This window comes from Pan troglodytes, chromosome 1 (assembly GCF_028858775.2).
Source record: "Pan troglodytes isolate AG18354 chromosome 1, NHGRI_mPanTro3-v2.0_pri, whole genome shotgun sequence".
Classification (NCBI taxonomy): Eukaryota; Metazoa; Chordata; class Mammalia; order Primates; family Hominidae; genus Pan; species Pan troglodytes.
This window is the reverse complement of record NC_072398.2, coordinates 178,642,114-178,661,792: the sequence shown is the minus strand read 5'-3', so window position 1 is coordinate 178,661,792 and position 19,679 is coordinate 178,642,114. Positions and strand designations below refer to the sequence as shown.

At 51.9% G+C, this 19,679-nt stretch overlaps 1 protein-coding gene across 6 annotated transcripts; it reads right to left on the bottom strand.

The window, feature by feature from the left end:
- Positions 1 to 5,637: 5,637 nt before the first annotated feature.
- CC2D1B (coiled-coil and C2 domain containing 1B) lies at positions 5,638 to 19,556 on the bottom strand. 6 transcript variants are annotated; one of them, XM_063817621.1, is made up of 27 exons: positions 19,179 to 19,266; positions 17,662 to 17,744; positions 15,706 to 15,850; positions 14,845 to 15,012; positions 14,620 to 14,723; positions 14,087 to 14,245; positions 13,537 to 13,662; positions 13,170 to 13,329; positions 12,804 to 12,982; positions 12,558 to 12,633; positions 12,349 to 12,456; positions 12,126 to 12,256; positions 11,785 to 11,857; positions 11,430 to 11,560; positions 10,883 to 11,000; positions 10,628 to 10,800; positions 10,103 to 10,228; positions 9,477 to 9,535; positions 9,279 to 9,395; positions 8,861 to 8,934; positions 8,698 to 8,756; positions 8,488 to 8,539; positions 7,930 to 8,029; positions 7,698 to 7,788; positions 7,455 to 7,544; positions 6,609 to 6,738; positions 5,638 to 6,322 (listed from the first exon to the last, which is right to left on the bottom strand). In XM_063817621.1, exons 5-26 carry the CDS (start codon positions 14,710 to 14,712, stop codon positions 6,610 to 6,612), a joined length of 2,424 nt encoding a protein of 807 aa, XP_063673691.1. In that variant the 5' UTR covers positions 14,713 to 14,723; positions 14,845 to 15,012; positions 15,706 to 15,850; positions 17,662 to 17,744; positions 19,179 to 19,266; the 3' UTR covers positions 5,638 to 6,322; position 6,609. The 6 variants fall into 6 exon arrangements, with proteins under 6 accessions (XP_063673691.1, XP_063673689.1, XP_016773804.1 ...); XM_063817619.1 differs by having other exon boundaries at positions 10,883 to 11,018; positions 19,179 to 19,257; XM_016918315.4 differs by lacking the exon at positions 14,845 to 15,012 and having other exon boundaries at positions 19,179 to 19,399.
- Between the last annotated feature and the right edge of the window lie 123 nt (positions 19,557 to 19,679).

Here is a 19,679-nt window from a genome sequence, read left to right as displayed (position 1 = left end):
GGTATTTCTGTGAATGCTGATGGAATACACCCAGGACATTTTTAGTTATAAATACTGGAGGAATTTAAAAATACATTTTATTGAGAAATAATTTAAACTTCTAGGAAGTTGAAAGTACAAAAAAACCCATGCACACTTTACCCAGATTCCCCTCTTGTTCACTTATTAACATTTTGTCCCATTTGATTTGTCAGGGTTTCTCTCTCCCTTTCTCCTTCTCCATAAAAAATTGAGGCATTTGAGAGTAAATTGCATACATCATAGGCCTTTTCTCCTAAATGCTTATTTCCTAAAAATAAGGATATTCTCTTACACAACTGTAGGACAGTTCTCTACTTCAGTCAAACATGGATTTGATACTTTAACCTGGCATCTGCCCAATGATGTTCTTTGTAGCATTTTTTCCCTCCAGTAAACCTTCCAGTATAGAATCAGACATGGCTATGGCTGTCATGACTCGTCTTGATCTTTTATGTCATTGATATGTATTTTTTTTGAGACGGAGTCTCGCTCTGTCACCCAGGCTGGAGTGCAGTGGCGCAATCTCGGCTCACTGCAATCTCCGCCTCCCAGGTTGAAGCGATTCTCCTGCCTCAGCCTCCGGAGTAGCTGGGATTACAGACGCCCGCCACCACCCCCAGATAATTTTTTTGTATTTTTAGTAGAGACAGGGTTTCACCATGTTGGCCAGGCCTGAGCTCAAGTGATCCGCCATCCTCTGCCTCCCAACTCCTGATCTCAAGTGATCCGCCATCCTCTGCCTCCCAAACTGCTAGGATTACAGGTGTGAGCCACCGCACTCAGCCTCATTGATATTTTTGGTGAATGTAGCCACCCCAACCCCACCCTGTTTTTTTTTTTTAACAGAAAACAACTCAGTTTGATATTTCCTCATATTTAGAATCAGTTTATGTGTTTTTGCCCATAATGACTTGATATCCATCTGCCCCCTCATTGATAGTGGTAAATTTTGATCACTTGGTCAAGGTGTCCAACTTCTCTGTATATCCCCCTACCTGGAACTTATAACCAGTATATGTAGACTTTCAGACCATGCAAATCTCTTGCCTATGAAAGTGTCCCGTTAAATTAGCATGCATTGATGTTTCTTACCTGCACTGATCTTTTACTATGATGTTTGCAAAATGATTTTCCAATTCTAGCGCATTCTCCAGCTTTACAGGTTGCACTTGGTAATCTACTATAAGCAGAAGCCCTTCCTTCCCAATTTATTCATTTAATTTTCATTATACACTCATGGACTGTTTTTTGTTTTGCTTTGTTTTGTTTTGAAACAGTGTCTCACTCTGTCACCCATGCTGGAGTGCAGTGGCACAATCTTAGCTCACTGCAGCCTCAAACTTCTGGGCTCAAGCAAACCACCCACCTTGGCCTCCCAAAGTGCTGGGATTACAGGCATGAGCCACCAAGCCTGGCCTTTTTCAGTGGTTCCAATTCATTATTTTGGTGCACAAATGGTCTCAGCTTTAGCTAGACAAGAGACCCTTCAAGCTGGCTCCTACATCCTGGTGACATGCTATTTTTTTTTTTTTTTTTGAGTACTTCTTTTTTATTTCTATCCTAACAAGATGCTTCAGGCTTATCTTGTGCTTATCCTGCCCTAGCCCTGGAATCAGCTATTTCTGCAAGGAGCCCTGGCTTCTTTTAATGGGAGTGGTATTAGAAACCAAAATCTGGTTTATCCATGATATGTGTGATGCACTCTGACCTTTTTCTGTTTCATTAAAAATTTATTTTGATCTTAGACCAAATGGATTCCACAATGCACATTTTGAAAATACTGCTTTAGGGCAATGTACTCCATTGTCACTGGCATCTTCTGAAAGCCAAGGCTAAACTAGTTTTTCTGCAGTATTAGTACAGCTCCAAGAATTCCCTGGAAACTAACGCAGGCCTGTGGGACAGCGACAGGCTGCTCCCCAGTGGCTAGTGCTGGGTTTAGCACGAGGCAACAGCAGGCTGTGGAGCTGTGTTTGCGGCAGCAGCTGTTTTCCAGAGGCCTAAAGGCCTGGCCTGGGAAATGTCTGGGTAGGTTCATCCTGCTCTCTGAGGTGGGAGCTTATAGTCGACATCTGCCTCTCCAAAGGTTTTACCGATGGTGGTTGCACAGAACTCTTACTGTGACCTTTCCCACAGGCTCAGAGGTACTCAGAGCTTCTAAGGGGAAGCTTGGCCCACAGAGCAGCAGCTTGTCAGGACCGAGCCCTGGTAACCACTACCTCCAAACCTGACAAGAACAGGAAGCACTTGTTAACAGGGGCAGCTTATTTTTGGTCTAATAGCCAGCTTTGTCTGAACATACCTCAAAAGTCTGGAACATCTACAGGGACTGGTCCTGTTTTCCTGTGGTTTATCTTCCTGCTTGCCATTGTACTTATTTATTCTGGTTCAGTGCAAGCTTTTAAATTCTCCCACTAAGGACAAACTCTGGCCCTCAGATCCTTTCTCAGCTGCATCAAATGTCCTCTGTGTTTAGTAAAATCATTTGTGGAATTGGGCATAAAATAGCCAATGCTAGTTAATTGTTTTCCTTGTTTATCCTTGCTTTTATACAATATATTGTAAGAATTATATAAAGCAAGGGGCTGAACCACATTTCGAAACAGGCAAATCTTCTGGATTGTAAACTTTGAGATACAGCGATCCTTCTATACTTAAGAGGAATAGAATTGCCATTCTGGTAATTTATTAAATTTTTTAAAATTATTAAATGCTTATCAAATGCTAGGCAATGCATTTTTATCAACATCTTCTGAGGAACTACTGGACTCTAGGGCTACAGATTTGAAATTATGCCTCTGTAAATTCCCACATCTTGTCTTCCCCCAGCCACAGTGGTTCCTGAGCACTGGTGGGCCCAAGATTTTCAGTTAAGTTTACCTCTAGATAACTGGTCACCTGGGAAATAATTTATGCATTTAACACATTTCAAACAACAATCAACCTGCTGAACATTGTTTCTGGAATTAGCAAGTTTGTAATGATGTTTCTATTTTTTTTTTTTTTTTTTTTTTTTTGAGATCGGAGTTTTGCTCTTGTTGCCCAGACTGGAGTGCAATGGCACTATCTCGGCTCACTGCAACCACCGCCTCCTGGGTTCAAGTGATTCTCCTGCCTCAGCCTGCGCAGTATCTGGGATTACAGTCATGCACCACCACGCCCAGCTAATTTTGTATTTTTACTAGAGATGGGGTTTCACATCGGTCAAGTTGGTCCCGAACTCCTGACCTCAGGTGATCTGCCCACCTTGGCCTCCCAAAGTGCTGGGATTACAGGCATGAGCCACCGTGCCTGGCCGGTTTCTATTTTTATAATGCAAAAATAATAATCATGGCAGTGGGAATTCAGGGATTGTATGTAGTCAGAAGGGCTAAGAAGTAGGGAGAAATGATGCCATTTTAGAGCCTGGGCAGCTGAGGCAGAGAAGAAACGAATCCATCTGTGGAGTTGACCCAGGTGCAAGCTCCCAGGATCTGCCAGTCTCAGTCGCATGGTTTCATCCTGAAAGCAGCTGCCCTTACTTAAGGGACAAAGTCTTTTAGGAACTGCCCACAAATACTTGGAAAACAAGGCTTCAAAATCCGGAAGCAACAATGCAAATTTCAAAATGGTGCTATGAGAAAGGAAAAATGTTAGAGTCACAGGAGTTTGCCCTTTAATTGTAAGCAAGACTTCTTGAGTCTAAAAAATTTCTGTAGTTTATTCAGTTTGCTAATTCAGAAGAAAGTGTGCATTGCATGAGATCAAAGAATTGAAAATTTTAAAATGATTTGGGTTGTAGCTGGCTCCCAACTGCAGGTGAGTCACTAATCTCCAATGTTTGGATACTGTATTTGTGTTTGTTTTGAGACAGAGTCTTGCTCTGTCGCCCAGGCTGGAGTGCAGTGGTACAATCGAGGCTCACTGCAACCTCTGCTTCCTGGGCTCAAGTGATTCGTGTGTCTCAGCCTCCCTAGTAGCTGGGATTACAGGCGCCGGCCACCATGCCCAGCTAATTGTTTTTGTTTTTAGTGGAGATGGGGTTTCACCATGTTGGCCAGGCTGGTCTTGAATTCCTGACCTCAGGTGATCCACCTGCCTCAGCTTTCCAAAGTGGTGGGATTACAGGCGTGAGCCACTGTGTCCCGCCTGTTTCCTGTATGTGGATAAATCTCAGGACAAGATGAGGCTGGGACAGGCTCCTCCTACTACCAGTGACGCATGCGTGCCTTTGGCTACAACAAAGGCCTTTTAAGAACTTCAATCTCCAAGTCTGGTGGGAGGCTTTGTCTTGCCTCGTCAGCCTGGAGGTTCTGTTTTGAAAGAGCAAAGCAGCAGACTGAAATTGAATGGGTTGCAAAGGAGAAACCTTTAGAGCCATAGAAAACTTTCTATGTATCGAAATAGGCCATTTCCAACAGAGGCCTGAATTTAGAAACTCCTAGAGCTGACTGGAACTTTAGAGGATAACCACAGTGGTCCGTAACCCTCTTAGGAAGCACTGGGTTGGATACACACCCTAAGGGGAGTAGGTTGGGTTAGGAACCCTTCCAGTCACCTTTCTTTGCTCTATAGGTCATCTTATGAAGGCTAATCACCCTCCTTTTCATTCTAGATTATTGCTGTGTTGCATACACGTGACTGCAATTAAGTGTTAAATCTCACATCTGTGGAAGTTTTGGTAGCTCACTTCTGATAAGATTGGCCAGCCGGGTGCGGTGGCTCACACCTGTAATCCCAGCACTTTGGGAGGCTGAGGTGGGTGGATCATGAGGTCAGGAGTTCGAGACCAGCCTGACCAACATGGCGAAACACCGTCTCTACTAAAAACACAAAAATTAGCCGGGCATAGTGGTGGGTGCCTGTAATCCCAGCTACTCAGGAGACTGACACAGGAGAATCGCTTGAACCTGGGAGGTGAGGGTTGCAGCGAGCTGAGATCATGCCACTGCACTCCAGCCTGGCTGGCAGAGAGCTACTCTGTCTCAAAAAAAAAAAAAAAAAAAAAATTGGCCAGAGGGCTCGTGGGGAAAAAAGTCACTTGTGTGTAGTTCCCGCTCTGTGACCCACTAAAAGCTCTGCGTTTAAGGGCAGGGAAGCATGGTCCAGCCCTGTTATCCCCCAAAAGGACACATACAAAGCTCAGTTCTTGAGCTGTGCTTATGCAATACTATAGTGATCAGTAAGCTGAATGTATTTGCTTCACTTCTAACCTTTTTTAAAAGTGATCTTGAGGAATGCTTTGTTGATCTTGAATTAATAATTCAAAAAGGGGGTGGGGGAAGATGATGGGGTATTTCTAAGAAATGCAGAATATTTCAGTTTTGAATATTAAATCTCTTACAACTACAAACCCCTTCATAGTCTCCATCCATTCAGAAAAACAAAGCCAAAGGAGAATTTCTTGTGGAAAAAACTAAGGAAGTTCCCCACATAACCAGCTGAAGAGGAAAGGCTTTCCCTGTCCTCTCTCAAGAGGAAGCCACAGCAGCCGTTTGTCATGTTACTGCTACCCTGGCTTTTAAAAAGTGACAGGGAGCAGGACTTTAGATTAGGACTTTGATGGATACTCTGTATAGTTGAGTATAAAATGCCTACAATGAGTTAGACTTAGTTTCCTAAATAAATAAACGTGTCTACATAAAATTTTATATATATATTTTTTCTTCCAGTTAACAGTCTTTTCTCTTGGGTGGGTAGACCAAACCCAAGATCCAACCTTCCCCTTACTTCCCACCAAGTAGTACCAAAAACAACTTTCCCCCTCCACTAAGTCCTTAGGGAAGCAGGAAGGCTAGTGCAGCAGCTGTCAGGGATAAAGGCACAGGCAGAGCTGGGGTGACGGAGTTGTCTGGGACAGGCTACCACTGGCCCACTGGAGTCACAGAACCCTGACACCACCCTCAGCAGGGGAGGTTCCCGATCACCCTCAAGTTCTCCCATCTCATAGTTACATCTTTTAAAGGCACATCTAGAAGTGGTGCAACTGGAGGCAGGGGTAAGCTGTACACAGTTGCCACGCAGGGGTTAAGGGGCTGCAGGACTCCATGGTACAGAGGAATGGAAGTGTCCTTGCCCTCTTCCAGACTCGGGGCAGGGGGAGACAGCGGTGAGATGGGCTCCTGGAACCCAGTCTGTTTCTGTAGAGCCCCAGAGGGGCCAACAACAGGAAAGTCGTGGTCAGTAGTGCACATGCTTAACAGGTCTTTGGTGCTTGGGTAGCAGCATCTCTTATGTACAAAGGCTTCTGAAGCCAGCAAAGCTGGGAAAGTCAACTCCTGCACAGTCGCGGCCTGACTCCTCTCCTGGTGCTGGCCATCGGCTACACAGGGGTGCAAAGCACAAGAAATCAGTCTAAACTGCAGTGAAAACACAAAGATTTTAGAAAGGGTTTCCTGAAGATAGATAGATAGTTAAACCTTGGAAGGTTACCTTCTCTTCCCATTTCTACTGAGGAACATCAGAAACTCAGCCCATAAGCCCTACCCAGCATGGTAGGTCTTTCTCATAGATGAGAAACTCCTAGGTTTTCTCTCCAGATATAAGTTGAGTAGTTAGTTGAGTAAAAGGAGGGGGCAAAGGTTCTGAAGGCCCAGAGAGCTGCCCACCTCACAAGCCCCTGGGCTCCAGAACCAGCCAGTTCTCAGTGACCATCTGCACATCCTGGCCACTCAGAGGCTCCCGCAGCCTCACCTTCACCTCCAGCTTCCCCCCGGTGGGCTTCCTTCCATCCAGGACCTGTGAGGACCACAGAGAGGGAAATGGTAACTAAGGGGACAGAGATGGGGAGCAGGCAGGTCCCTACATTCCCAGGAAAGAAGTGAGAGGAGCTAAGATGTCCTGTGGCATGAACACAGGAATCTCCATTCATGACAACCCTACCCTCCCAGTATTTGGAGGAGGTGGTGGTGGTGGTTTTAGGTGAGTCTTATTAAAAAAGTAATAAATAAATCTAGACAAGCATCCTAGAGCTCTGTTCATTTTCTCCTCAATCCCCACGGCAACTTCTGGAAGAAACATTGGCTTGAAGCAGCAGCCTTCCACTGACCCAAACCCTCACTTCACAGAGGCCAAGAGAGAGAAGCAGATGACTCTATGTGGCAGAGTCAGCACTGGAACCCCAAACCCAGGGTTCCTTCCCATTCACCACGCTACTCCCTCTTCTGGGCAGAAGATGAGGCAGTTAATTAGGGCACAAAGCAGTACAATAGGCCCAAGAAGTCCAACCATCCTCAGTGGCTCCAATAGAGACCAGGGCCCGCATAAGAACAACTTCCCCAGGCAGGCAGTAGGGCCAGGTGTGCTGCAGTGGGAAAAGCCCCAGCCTACATAGGTTATCAGTAAGGAGCTGGTCGTAGCTCTGCCAAGGACACACCATATGAGCTTACAGAACCCCCTTTCCTCTCGGACCTGAGTTTCCTCATTTGTCAGAGGCAAGGTCGTATAGTCCTTGCCTGTGGAATCCATTGAGTTCCTGGAAACAAGGAGGCTGCCTTCTCCTGGGTCCCTCTATGAGATTTCTCAGACCTTCTGAACCTCTCCATCTGTGAAATGAGGATTCCACCTACTCTAAGCACACTTGTGGAGAATTTCAAATTAAGTAATGAGCACGAAAACCTACAACAAGGTGTGGCATTCAGTGCATATTGGCTCTTGTCGTACCAACCCCTTTGGCTTGCCCACACCCCAGCCCCTACCTCCACAATTTCTCTGATTTCACACTCATTCTCCAGGCGCTCCAGTTTCAGGTGTGCTGTGCCAACCAGCTTGTCGCTTCTGAAGAAGGACCTGGGGAGTCAAGAGGCAGCAGAGGATTGGACTGGGCAGGGAAGGCAGGAATGTGCTGGCTGAGCCCATGCAGGGGCAGCAGTGACAAACGCTCTTCCCTCCTCCCGGCCCGTGTGGCAGCGTGACCGATAGGAGCCTCACCCTTTGTGGAAGATCTCAAACTTGATGCCTTTGCTCTGGATCACCCTCTTGAAGCCCCGGTGGTTTCGGTTGATGTTTAGTTTGAAGAGTTGATCAAATTCTGGCAAAGGGGGAGAAAGCAAGGAGGGGCTTGGCTCTCGGGATTTCCTGAGGAAGTGGAAATGGAGGCCCAGGGCTGGCTGCCTTCCCCCAATCTCTCCACCTGCATTTTGGGGTGCTGCCTCCAAAGGGTGGTAGAGCATCGCGGTCCTGGCCTTGGAAGTGAGTTTTTGTACTCTTTTTAGACATAGATTATAACAAAGTAGGAAAGACTTGGAATTGGGATACAGAATTCCTGTGTTCATATCCCATTTCTACCACTTCCTTGCCATGAGGCCCCAGGCAAGTCCCTGTACCTCTCTGCGCGTTTCTCCAACTACAGAAGAAGCATGTTAACAGCACCTTTATCTCCCAAGTGGGGTGGATCAAGTAAGGGCATAGATGGGAACCCACTCTGGAAACACCAGTGCTGCCCACACACTCTGAGGGAGGAGAAAGAGGCCCACGTGTGGCTCTCACCTGGAGAGTTTGTGTTCTTCACCACAGCTGTTTTGCTTTTTTGAGCCTGGTCCTAAGCAGTGAGGAGGGAGAAGTCAGGACAGCGTATAAACAAAGAGGCACACAGGGCAGGCACTGCAGCCACACCTCCCAGGGATGGGAAGAAAGTGAGCACAGGGTCCTGGAATGCAAGGCGGGTTTCAGAGGATCCTACTTCTACCTGAACCTCACCGAGTTAGGGTAGTGAAACTCAAACCGCACAAAAGCATCCAGGTCATCGGGAGTCACCCCTGGGAAGGAGAAAAGGGAGTCAAGTCAGAGGGAGTGGCCAGGAGCCTAGCACTTGGAGTGTCCGGGCAAGAGCCTCCTGGAGTAGGGGCGGCCCTAGGGTTACCTGGAGGGGCTGGGAGGTTCATTCCCCGGACAATGATCAGATGCATTTCTGTGCTGTTGAGTTCTGAGAAGATCCTAGAGCCAAGCGGGAAGGAGAAAATGCTCAAAAGTAAAGGACAGTAGTGGAACAAGGTCCCTTCGTCCAGGGCCTGTCTGCCCAGCTGGGTGGTGACAGGAGGGAGGGAAGGCAGAGCTGGTATGCAGACCTTGATCTCTGACTTCTGGTCCAGAGCTCTTTCCACAGCACCCAGACAGCTGTGCGCTCTCCACTAGCATGCACCCTGTCGTCCTCAGCAGCCCCAGTGCCCACAGCGGGGCCAGGCTTGGGAAGCCTCACTAAAGGGGTAGCAGTCTCTGGCCTGGGCTCCCAGCCTCCTGCCCTCCCTGCCTGGAGCCCCTGTTTCCCTAGGCCTTGGTACCTCACAGTCTGGAATGTCTTCAACTCAAAGTGGTGGGTGGGAGGGTCGAGGCCCTGAGCCTGGGCCAGCTGCAGGATCTCCAGCTGTTTCTTGCGGTCCTGAGCAAGCTTCTCAAATCTGACAGGGATGGGTATGTCAGCATGATGGTGGATTTTCTGCTCCCCACCCTATGAGCCCAGCCCCAGTCCTTGCACTTGCCGGGTGGTCTCAGCCACGTTGCCCTGGTGCATGAACTGCTTGGAGAACAGCAGGCACTTCTGAAAATAGAGGCCCAGAGTGACTCCCGAGCCCAGAGCAGGACCTGCCTTGGTTGGCATTCAAGGCTAGACTTCTCAAAGCTTCAACTTTCCTCTGTAGCCTCACCTCTCTCCTCCCACAACACAGCCCCAAGGGCACTACTCCCAAGTCCCACCACGTTTCTCTGCCTACACTTTTGTCATTTTCTCTTCTGAGGAGAGCCATTCCCCAAATTAGCAACTCCTTCCATCAAAATCTAACTCAAACATCCCCTCAGAAGGCAGCCTTTCCAGAACAGGTGGCAGTTCAGATAGATAAATACATAAACATACACGCACATCACAATGTTCTTTCCCTCTTCTCTGTTGTTTGAACTCTGTACCACCCTGAAAGAGGGGTATTATCACCCCATCTCATAGATGAGGAAAATGTAGTTCAGAGAAGGAAGTGCCTTGCCCAAGTCACACAGTGAGTAAGTGAAAGAGCTGAGAATTTTGAGTCCAGGGCTGTGTGGTCTGAGCTCCAGGTCTTCCTCCACGGGGAGGCTGTGGGCACAGAGGGGAGGAACAGACGAGGGGCCTGCTGACCTCTTGTTGCTCCAGAAGCATTTTTTGCAGCTGGGCATACACCTCCTCCGCCTTCTGGGAGAGTCGCAGGTCCTCATGGTGGATGAGGATGAAGTCGCCCTCCTCATCCGTCAAGGGCGAAGGCACCTACCCAGGTCACAAGGCCCCTCGGGCCCCAAGAGTCAGATTACTCCTCTACCAAGTCCAACAAAGGCAGGAACCCAAACTAAGTAATTCTTCAGCTTCTACTAAAGTCCAGTGATGACAACTCATCGCCTCCCATTCTATCCCAAGATAACACTCTTGCCTCCCATGGCCTGGCCCAGCCTTGTCATCTCTGACCACAGGCAGCCCACCTTCCCTTCTCCTGGTTTCCTTTGGGGCCGTGAGGTAGAGGAGTATGAGCAAAAGGCTCTTTCCCAGCTGTCATCATGCTCTGTCCAAACCCTACCTCATCCCAGAAGCTGCCCTCGTTCACAGCCTGTCAAGCCTGCCAGCCACCTTCTCCGCCTGAGAAGTCCTGGTGGTTAACCAGGTGGGACTCACCTTGGACAGATCAATAGGTCTGCCAGATCGGGCCTGGATGATCTGAGCCTCAAGACATTTGGCTACCCGCAGATAGGCTTTGGCCTGCTCCAGGTCCTGGCTGCGCTTGGCCTGCAGGGCTGCCCGCTGATACTGCAGTTTCCGTGCCTCCAGCAGTGCCAGCTGCTCCCGCACTGAAGGGAGAAGGCCACTGGTTAGGGCCACACCTGCCCTCTCTAGGCCCTCAGTTCTTCACCCTGCTTGTCCCCAACTCACCAGATGGACTCGGTGACTCCTTAGAACTTGAGGCCCTGGGCTCAGGCAGGCGCTGGGATGAAGGGACTGTGGGCCGTGCAGGTTTCTTGGCCACTGGGGCCTGTGCTGGGGGCTCACCCTGCAGGTGCCCAGGAGGCTGTTAGGAGGGGATGTGTTCCCTAGCATAGTCATGGCGGCTCCCAGACTTGGGCTGTCTTCCTAACACTGTACTACATCGCTGTGTGACCTGAGATGGGTGGCTTCTCTTCCTGGGTCCTAAAAGATCTGAGAGCTAGAAGCAGCCTCAGAAGCTCTCACATCTAACCTCCCCAACAGGAGAGAGACTGCAGGGTAATGGGGATGGAGCCAGGGCTCTGGGTTCAGAAAGACCTTGGTTTGAATCCTAGTTCTATTTCCTAGCTGGGTGTCCTTGGGCAAGTTTTTTCTCTGTACAGTGGAGGAAAGAATATGTACCTTATTGGGCTTGTTAGTATGGACAACAGGATCTGGGTTTACCCCTCACCTGCTATTCTCCCCACCAGCCCTGGAGTTGAGCCCTCAACCAAACCTCGTCCTCGTCTTTATCAGCCGGGGCTGAATCCTCTGCGGAGGCCAGTTTCTCTGCAGCTGCCAATGTCGCTGCCACTGCGTCCTCCTCAACACCCATAGTGGACTCCAGGCCAGGGATGGGGGGAAATCCTGTGGGAGAGAGACAGCATGGGAGGGGCAGGGAGCAGCCTCAGAGAAGCACAAAGCTACCCGGGGCCCTGTCTGGGGCATGGCTCTGCTGGGGCATGGCTGGGATGGATGGCTCCACAGAGGGGAGGCAGACGCATGAGAAGTGGGAATCACTGGCTGTCCCCCATTCCCTTCTTGCCCAGGGACCACCTCCTCACAGAGCCCCTAGGCCATGCCCCACTTACCTGGAGGAACAGGCAATTCAGCAAAGTTGACTTTCCGTCCTGCTCGGTGTGCTCGAATAGCATCTTGATATTGCTGCAAGGGAAGGAAGGGAGGGGCCTGTGGTCGGCAGCAGCCCACAGGCCCCCTGCCCAACATGACACACAGTGGGGCAAGGAGAGGGAGACTGGTGGGAAGACAGCAGCCCTGGGAGACAAAAAGATCCCTAAGGCAGCAAGAGCCCCAGAGAGACAAACAGATGATGGTTCAGAAAAGACAAGGACTAGCTGGAGGACCAGGGAGACAGAGCACCCAGCCAGGGAAGAGGCCAGCACAGGCAGGGGCTGCACAGCCGCGGGCCCACCTTGGCAATGCGCTCATGCATCCGAGCCTTGCGCTCGTCCCCACCACTCCGGGCCTGGATGCCCGCCTCGCGGTACTTGTTCAGCCTCTGCTGCAGGGCATCCAGCACTGTCTGTGACTCTGTAGGGGCCACTTGAAGGAAAGAAGGAAGAAGTGGGCATCAGCTCAGCCTGCCCTCCAATGCCTGCAGGTCCCCACGCCACAGTCCCACCATCCTGCCCTACCTGGGGTTGCTGGGACGTCAGGGGCCATCACTGGCTGCACTCGCTCCACGGCTGGGGGAATGACTGAGGGTGCTGTGGGGGCCTGAGAAGCCTGCTGGGGCTTCAGATCTGGGGGACCCAGAGTAGAGGTGTAGGTGGGAGGGCCTGGCCAGCCCCAGGCCTGCTACTACTCCCCAACCCCACCGCAGCCTGAGCAGATACATACTGACCCTCAGGTGCCGGGGGCATGGCACTCAGATCCACGGGCTGCCCCTTCTCCAGGGCCTCCAGGACAGCACCGAATCTCTGCAGAAGTTGGAAAAGCAGGTGTGGGTGAAAGACAGGGGACCCCAAGAGCCTGGGCTGAAACAACCCCCACTCAGGCCAATCTCACTCAATCTCAGTCTAGCTCCCTTTCTGAGCCGGTTTCCCCTGTCTATAAAATGAGGGTGGGTGCCCTGAGCCAGATGCCATACCTTCCCAATCCTCATGAGCTCTCGGGCACGGTCTAGCTCTCCAGCCCGCTTGGCACTGAGGGCAGCCACTTTGTACTCTCTCTGTCGGGATGACAGCAGGGCCCGCGGGTCTGGGTCTAAGTCTGAAACGGGCTGGGCAGAAATGCCAGGGAGGCTGGTCTCAGGTTGGGAGGGGTTGTCTATAAGGAAACAAACAGTCCCCAGAGAGCACATGAGGGTCACAGAAGAAGGTGCCCACGGACTTCACTGGCTTGATGTCCTGGGGAGGATGTGACCAATGGTAATGAACAGTGGTGGCAGGCTGGGGACACACGCTGTGGGCTATGACCCCAGGAACTAGAACAGGATTTGGGCATCTGCAGATACCTGACTCCAAGGCAGGGGGAGCTGGAGGGTCTGTCTCAGGGCTCCTGTTGGCTGGTTCCTGGGGGGCCAGGGGCCGCTTTCCTAAGGCCACTGGAGGTGGGATCTCATCCTCATTGATCTTTCTGCCTCTCCTCACAGAGGCTAGCTGCGACTCCAAGGTCTGAGGGAGAGAACTGGTCCAGAAACCCAGCCAGCCATCTCAGCCCAGACCCTGCTCCAAGACAGGCCAGGGGTGGCCCCCCAACCCCCAAAGTCTGGTGGGGTGACCTCCCCTCCACTGGTGCGATCTCCACCAGCCGCCTTTCATGCAGCCCCCTCCCGTGCCCTGCTCCCAGCCTAGCCCTGCTCCCAGCCTAGCCCGACTCACCTTCAGGCCGCGCTCGCAGCGCCTGGCTTTGGCTGCTTCGCCTGCCTCCTTGGCACTGGCCGCAGCCTCTCGGTAGTTGTGAATCCGTTCCTCCAGCAAAGCGTGTAGCCCCTGAGATGCTCCGGCCTATGAACAATTCAGCTAAGGGCCTGGCCACTCCAGGGCCTGCTAGGCCTACCATTCTCCCTCTGCGGAAGCTGCCCTAGAAGATGGAGCTCTGGGACTCCAGGAGAAAAAAGAGCCTAAAAGCCTTAAGGCAGGAAGCAAAGGCTCACTGGAGAGGCCAGAGGCCATGGCAGAGGCAAATACAGAGCCCCACTTGGTGGAAGCCAGGATATGGCTCCCGGGGGGTAGTCTAGGAGAACAGAGAGGCCTTTGAGGCTGGCTGCCACGGAGGAGTTTCTTGTGCTCAGTTTCTGCTTGGGGCGGCTGCTGGAGGAGGGTCCTGGAAAGGGTGACTGCAGCCTTGTTGTGCAGGCCAGGCCACACACGTGTTACGTCTGGGCGCACAGGAGCATCAGAGGCACAGGGGCCCTCCTCCAGAACCCACCTGAGCTGCTGGGGCTGAAGCTGTCAGGACGGCTGTCTGCACTGGAGGTTCAGTGTCTTCTAGGCCGTTCTCCTCCTCAGAGCCGCCTGGGTCAGCTACCTCATCACCATCCAGGGGCTCAGTCTCCTCGTCCACACCTAAGACCTCCTGCAGCTCCGTCTAGGGAGACAAAACACAGCCCAGGAGCTTGGGGGCCTCAAGACCATACCCACAACAGGACCTGAGAGTAAAGGACCCTCTCTCTCAGCAATATTCCCTAACGTCAGTCACTGTGCCTGAGTCCCCTTCACCAAAACATTTCTTTAATCTGACCGAGGATAGCCTTGAAAATAGTAATTACTCCAAATCTGAGAATCCCCAACTGCAGAGCTTAGACCAGAAGTCAAAGAGACACGCCACCCACTGTACAGCCAGGAGGGGCAAGCACTCACTCAGAGAATACAGGGGCACCCCCAGCCTCCTCTCCACTGCCCTCTCCTCCACCAGGCCCAAGCTTGCCTCAGAGCCCTGGGATACCAGCCTGGCAGACACACCAGCAGCTCTGCATCTTCCTCCAGCCCTTCCTCCTCCTCCTCCTCCTCCACATCCCGCATACAGTCTGCCGCCAACTTCTCGATGTGGGCCATGGGCAGGGGGGCTGGGGGAAAAAGGTCACAACAAGTCAGCACAACTCAGATAAGGTCAGGGATGAGTAAAGGAGGGGCTTGGTAGATCCACCCAGGCAGAAATCCCCCTTCCCTCCCACGGCAGAGTCCCACCTGGAAAACTGCTCTTCCTTTAAGACCCAGTTCAAAAGAACCTCAACAGGGAAACCTTCCTTGGCCCCCCACCAAGCAACAAGCTGCTCCTTTCTCTGCACCTCTGCCTATGGTAGCCTGACATAGACATGGCCATCCACTCTCTCCAACCTCCAACACCTTTCACATCTGTAAAGATTTTCAAAGTCCAATTGAGCTTCAAAACAAATCTGCAAGATGGATAATATCCCCTTTTCATATACTGAATAAACTAAGAAACTTCCAACATTAATTTTCCTATCACTGCAATCCTTAAGTGGCAGAGCTAGGATTCAAACCTAGGCTTGTGCCACCCCAAGGCAGGAGCAGTGAGCCCCTTCCTAGGTCCTCCCATTATCCTCAACTCAGGGACACACAGGATGGTGGGGGATGAGTGGGGGGATTCTCTGAGGGTTCCTGGTGAAAAGAGAGGACGATTTAGACCTCCTGATCCTCCCAGGCCTGAAGTCTCTGTTCTCATCTGGGCTGTGGAGGGAGATTCCACTTAACTCACTGGACACAATTTCTATGTACTTCCTATGTACCCAGTTCAGTCTGTGCTAACTGGGCCCCTACCCTACACCAATACCGTGGCTAGGGCTAAGGATGGGGACCTGAGTCAGTCTGAGAAACACATTTGTCCACAATGGGGAGGGGCCACCCCAGGCCATGACACAAGGTGGGGAAGCAGGGCGAGGCCGCCTCTTGGTGGGAGTGCTGCAGATGGGTATTGGAAGGACCAGGGGATCTGGCTGGCTCCGTCCAGCTGCAAGGGAACCCCTCTACCACCAGCCTGTGCCCATCTTGTCCCAGCACCAAGACCAGCCCTGTGTCCAAACTCACCCTGCCCCTTGGGTGCTGGCTTCTTGCCTGTGGTTTGTGCTTCCCCTGTGAGAGCCAGCAGCTCAGCCTCCAGGTCCTCATCATCTTCAGCCTCATCCATGCCCAGCAGCATGTCCTCAGGGCCAAACTCCATAAAGAGCCCCATCTGAGAGCAGAGCAGGACTCTTAGGAACCACACAACAAGCAGGGTAGGGTCCAGCTCCAGAGCCAGACTTGGGGCTCTCCAAGTCCCAATCAGTGGCTCCTTCAGTCTGTGAGGCCCAATGTGCAGAAAGAAACTGAGGCCTGCAACATTACTCCTTGAGACACTTACCTTCCTAGGGACTCAACAAAAAACCCAGTAAGACCACACTGAAACTGAGACAGTCTTGTGAGTCAGAATTTAAAACACACTACCATTATTACGACCAACAGCAATAGCTGCCATGCACTGTTCTTAGCGTTCTATGTGATTATCTTAACTACCTCAGTTAATTCTCACAATTCTGAGAAGAAGGTCCTATTTTTTGGCCAGGCGCGGTGTCTCACGCCTGTAATCCCAGCACTTTGGGAGGCCGAGGCGGGTGGATCACGAGGTCAGGAGATGGAGACCATCCTGGCTAACACGGTGAAACCCCGTCTCTACTAAAAAATGCAAAAAATTAGCTGGGCGCGGTGGCGAGCGCCTGTAGTCCCAGCTACTCGGGAGGCTGAGGCAGGAGAATGGCGTGAACCCGGGAGATGGAGCTTGCAGTGAGCCGAGATGGCGCCACTGCACTCCAGCCTGGGCGACAGAGCGAGACTCCGTCTCAAAAAAAAAAAAAAAAAAAAAAAAAGAAGGTCCTATTTTTTTAAACTCTGGTAAAACACATACAACATGAAATTTACCATCTTAACCACTGTTAAGGGTGAGTTCAATGGCATAAGGACATTCACAATATCCTGCTACCATCGCCATCATCCATCCACAGAACTGTTTTCATGTTGTGAAACAAACTTTCTACCCATTAAACATTAACCCCCCTTCCTCCCCTCCTTCCAGCCTCTGGTAAGCACCATTCTTCTGTTTCCATGAATATGACTACTCTAGGTAGAGGTACATCCTTTTTTTTTTTTTTTTTTCTGAGACAGAGTCTGGCTCTGTCGCCCAGGCTAGAGTGCAGTGGCGCTATCTTGGCTCACTGCAACCTCTGCCTCCCGGGTCTAAGCGATTCTCCTGCCTCAGCCTCCCAAGAAGCTGGGAATACAGGCACATGCCACCACGCCCAGCTAATTTTTGTATTTTTGGTAGAGATGGGGTTTCACTATGTTGGCCAGGCTGGTCTCTAACTCCTGACCTCAGGTGATCCACCCACCTCGGCCTCCCAAAGTGCTGGGATTACAGGCGTGAGCCATGGCACCCAGCTTACATTCTGTTTTTATCCCAATGTTCAGATGAAACTGAGACAGTCTTGTGAGACAATCAGAATTTAAAACAAGCTCTTTGCGACTTGAGTCTATGCCCTTTACCCCATCTCCTTTCTTACCTGCCTTTTTAAAGACAGTAAAAATGGACTAAGAAGTCTCAAGACGTAGGCCCAGAAGAAATAAAGGAAGAAAATTGGAGAGGAGACCCCCCTGTTCTTCCACTTGGGGCACAGCCATCTGTCCCTAGGCAGTGAAGTCCTCCCACTGACTACAGCCCTCATGCCCTGGCATCCCTGGCTAACAAGCAAAGTTGTGACCCTATCTAAGGAACCTTTGAGAGAACTGAGGTCCCATCAGAACATCCTAAACTTTGGTGATTCCTGAACCCTCTCCCCACTTGTATGTGGAAGAGACTAGTAGATGGGTGTCTAAGGGCTCTGCCACCTCCAGGAGGCACTGCTCCAAGTCTCTGAACTAATGGGGGAACTACATGTGATCCAGTTTGCCTAAGTTGTCTAGGGACCCCCATCCCCAAACCGACCCAGTAGCCTAGAAGGCTAAGTTCCATACCTGCTTGGCAGCGGCCACCCCTTGGCCTCTGGCCTGAGGGCCCTTCCGAGGTCTTGGCCCTGGCATCATGGCAGCCTAGATACCTATAGAAGAGTTACAGAGATTCAGGCTGGAGTAGCCCATAAGCCACGCCCCCAACAGTGCTACCCGTGGTAAGGTGTGGATAGTAAACTCCCAAAGGCAATGCTGAACACCAAAGTATGGGTTACCTTTAATTAAAGCACTGAAGCAGCACAGGCCATGGGAGGGATGGGGATCACCTGTTAATGGGTTTACTGGGGAATGTTCTGAACGGACTCAAATTTAAAAAGCACATTCAGGGAAGTACTCTAGGTTCAGGGTGGGTGGAAGGCTGGGTAGAATTCAGAAAGGCTCTAAAGCTGTGCTTATGGAAGCCATAGCTGGCTATTTAATTTTAAATTTCAATGAATTAAAATGAAATAAAGCTAAAAATCCAGTCCATCAGCCACAACAGACACATTCCAAGTGCTTAACAGCCATATGTGGTGAGGCGCTATGACCAGACAGCACACATACAGAACATTTTCATCATCCAAGGACATGTCATCAAAGTTCCATCTCACAGCTGAGCTCTGGAGAAAGCTGGCTCAGCATTCTGATTCCCATAAAGATCTCACAGTTATTCACAGGACCTCCTGTGTCAGACCTTGCGCTGGGCACTGGGAGCGCAGAAATGAACCTAAGACGGTCTCAGCCTTCAATGACCATTTACAGGGTGGAGGTGGACTACACGGGGTTGCCCCAGGGGCCATGGGTGCCCTGAGGTGACCCCTTCTTCAGCCCTGGGAGAAAAGGCTCCTCCTTCGAGGCGGTGACGCCTGAGCTGAGTCACGCAAAGAAGTTGGGGGAAAGAGGGGAATAGGATTCCAAGACGAGGGAACACTTGACGGCTCTGAAGTGGGGAGCAGCTTGGCCTGTACAATGGAACCTGAGGCCTGGTATGACTGGGGCATAAGCGGTGAGGCCTGAATGCACAAGCCGAGGTGGAAATGTGAGCAAGCGGCAGAACATGAAAATCTCTAAGCCGAAAAGCGTTTGGGCATTATTCTGAGGGCGCTGGGAAACAAGTGGCGGGATCGTACCGGTGTTTCAGAAACCCCATTCTGGCACCAAAGGGGAGGTGCACAGGAGGTAGGGAGAAAAGGCAGGAAGCCGGCGCATCTCGCCACAGCGCTGGCGGGAGACCAGCTGACGGGCGTGGAGGCGGCGGGGAGCGGGCGGAGGAGCTGGCGGGCGCTCCGGGAGATTCTGAGCGTCAGATTTCGGGAGTGACCCCGGCTCAGGTGAAAGCGAGGCCAGTCAGACACCCCAAGGCTGCGGCCCCGATGACAGAGCCAGGCCTCACGGAAGGTGGGCAACGGAGTCCGTAGGGGGAGGCGACACGGGACCCCCACTCCCGCGCTGCGGGACGCGCCGCCCTGCCCCGCCCGCGCCGCCTCCATCTACCCCCGCGGTCCCCAGAACTCCCCACACCGAGGGGCGGGGACGCGGCATACCTCGCGGTGAATCCGAGCCAAACCCCGGCCTTGTCTCACCCGGCACCGCCCTGGGCTCCCGCGGGCCCTGGGCCGCAGCGGTAGCGACAGGAAGCGCCAGCAGGGGAGGTGGCTCGCGCGCAACACGTGACCCCACTGGCCGGCGGCCGGCAGTGCGCATGTGCACGGCTACGCGGGCGGGGGGGCTCCAACAGGTGACACCAGGGCGGGGTTCGCAGCGCGCAGGCGCGTTCGGGCAGGTAGCGCAGGACAGGAACTCTGGGCGGTTCCGCCGGGGCGTCCACCGGCCGGCTCCAATGAGGTCGCTGCGCCCAGCCCTCGCCCACTTGCAGCCTCTCCACCGAACCTCCTCCCTCACTCAGCCCGAGGCGCTGGGCGTTCGCTCGCTCGCTAGACCTACCCCGCCTCCAGCCCTCGCCCCGCCCCACCGAGCAAGAGTGCGGGGCCTACCCAAGCTCCGCCCTGGAAGAGAGACAGGGGCGGGGCTCACCTGCTTGTCCA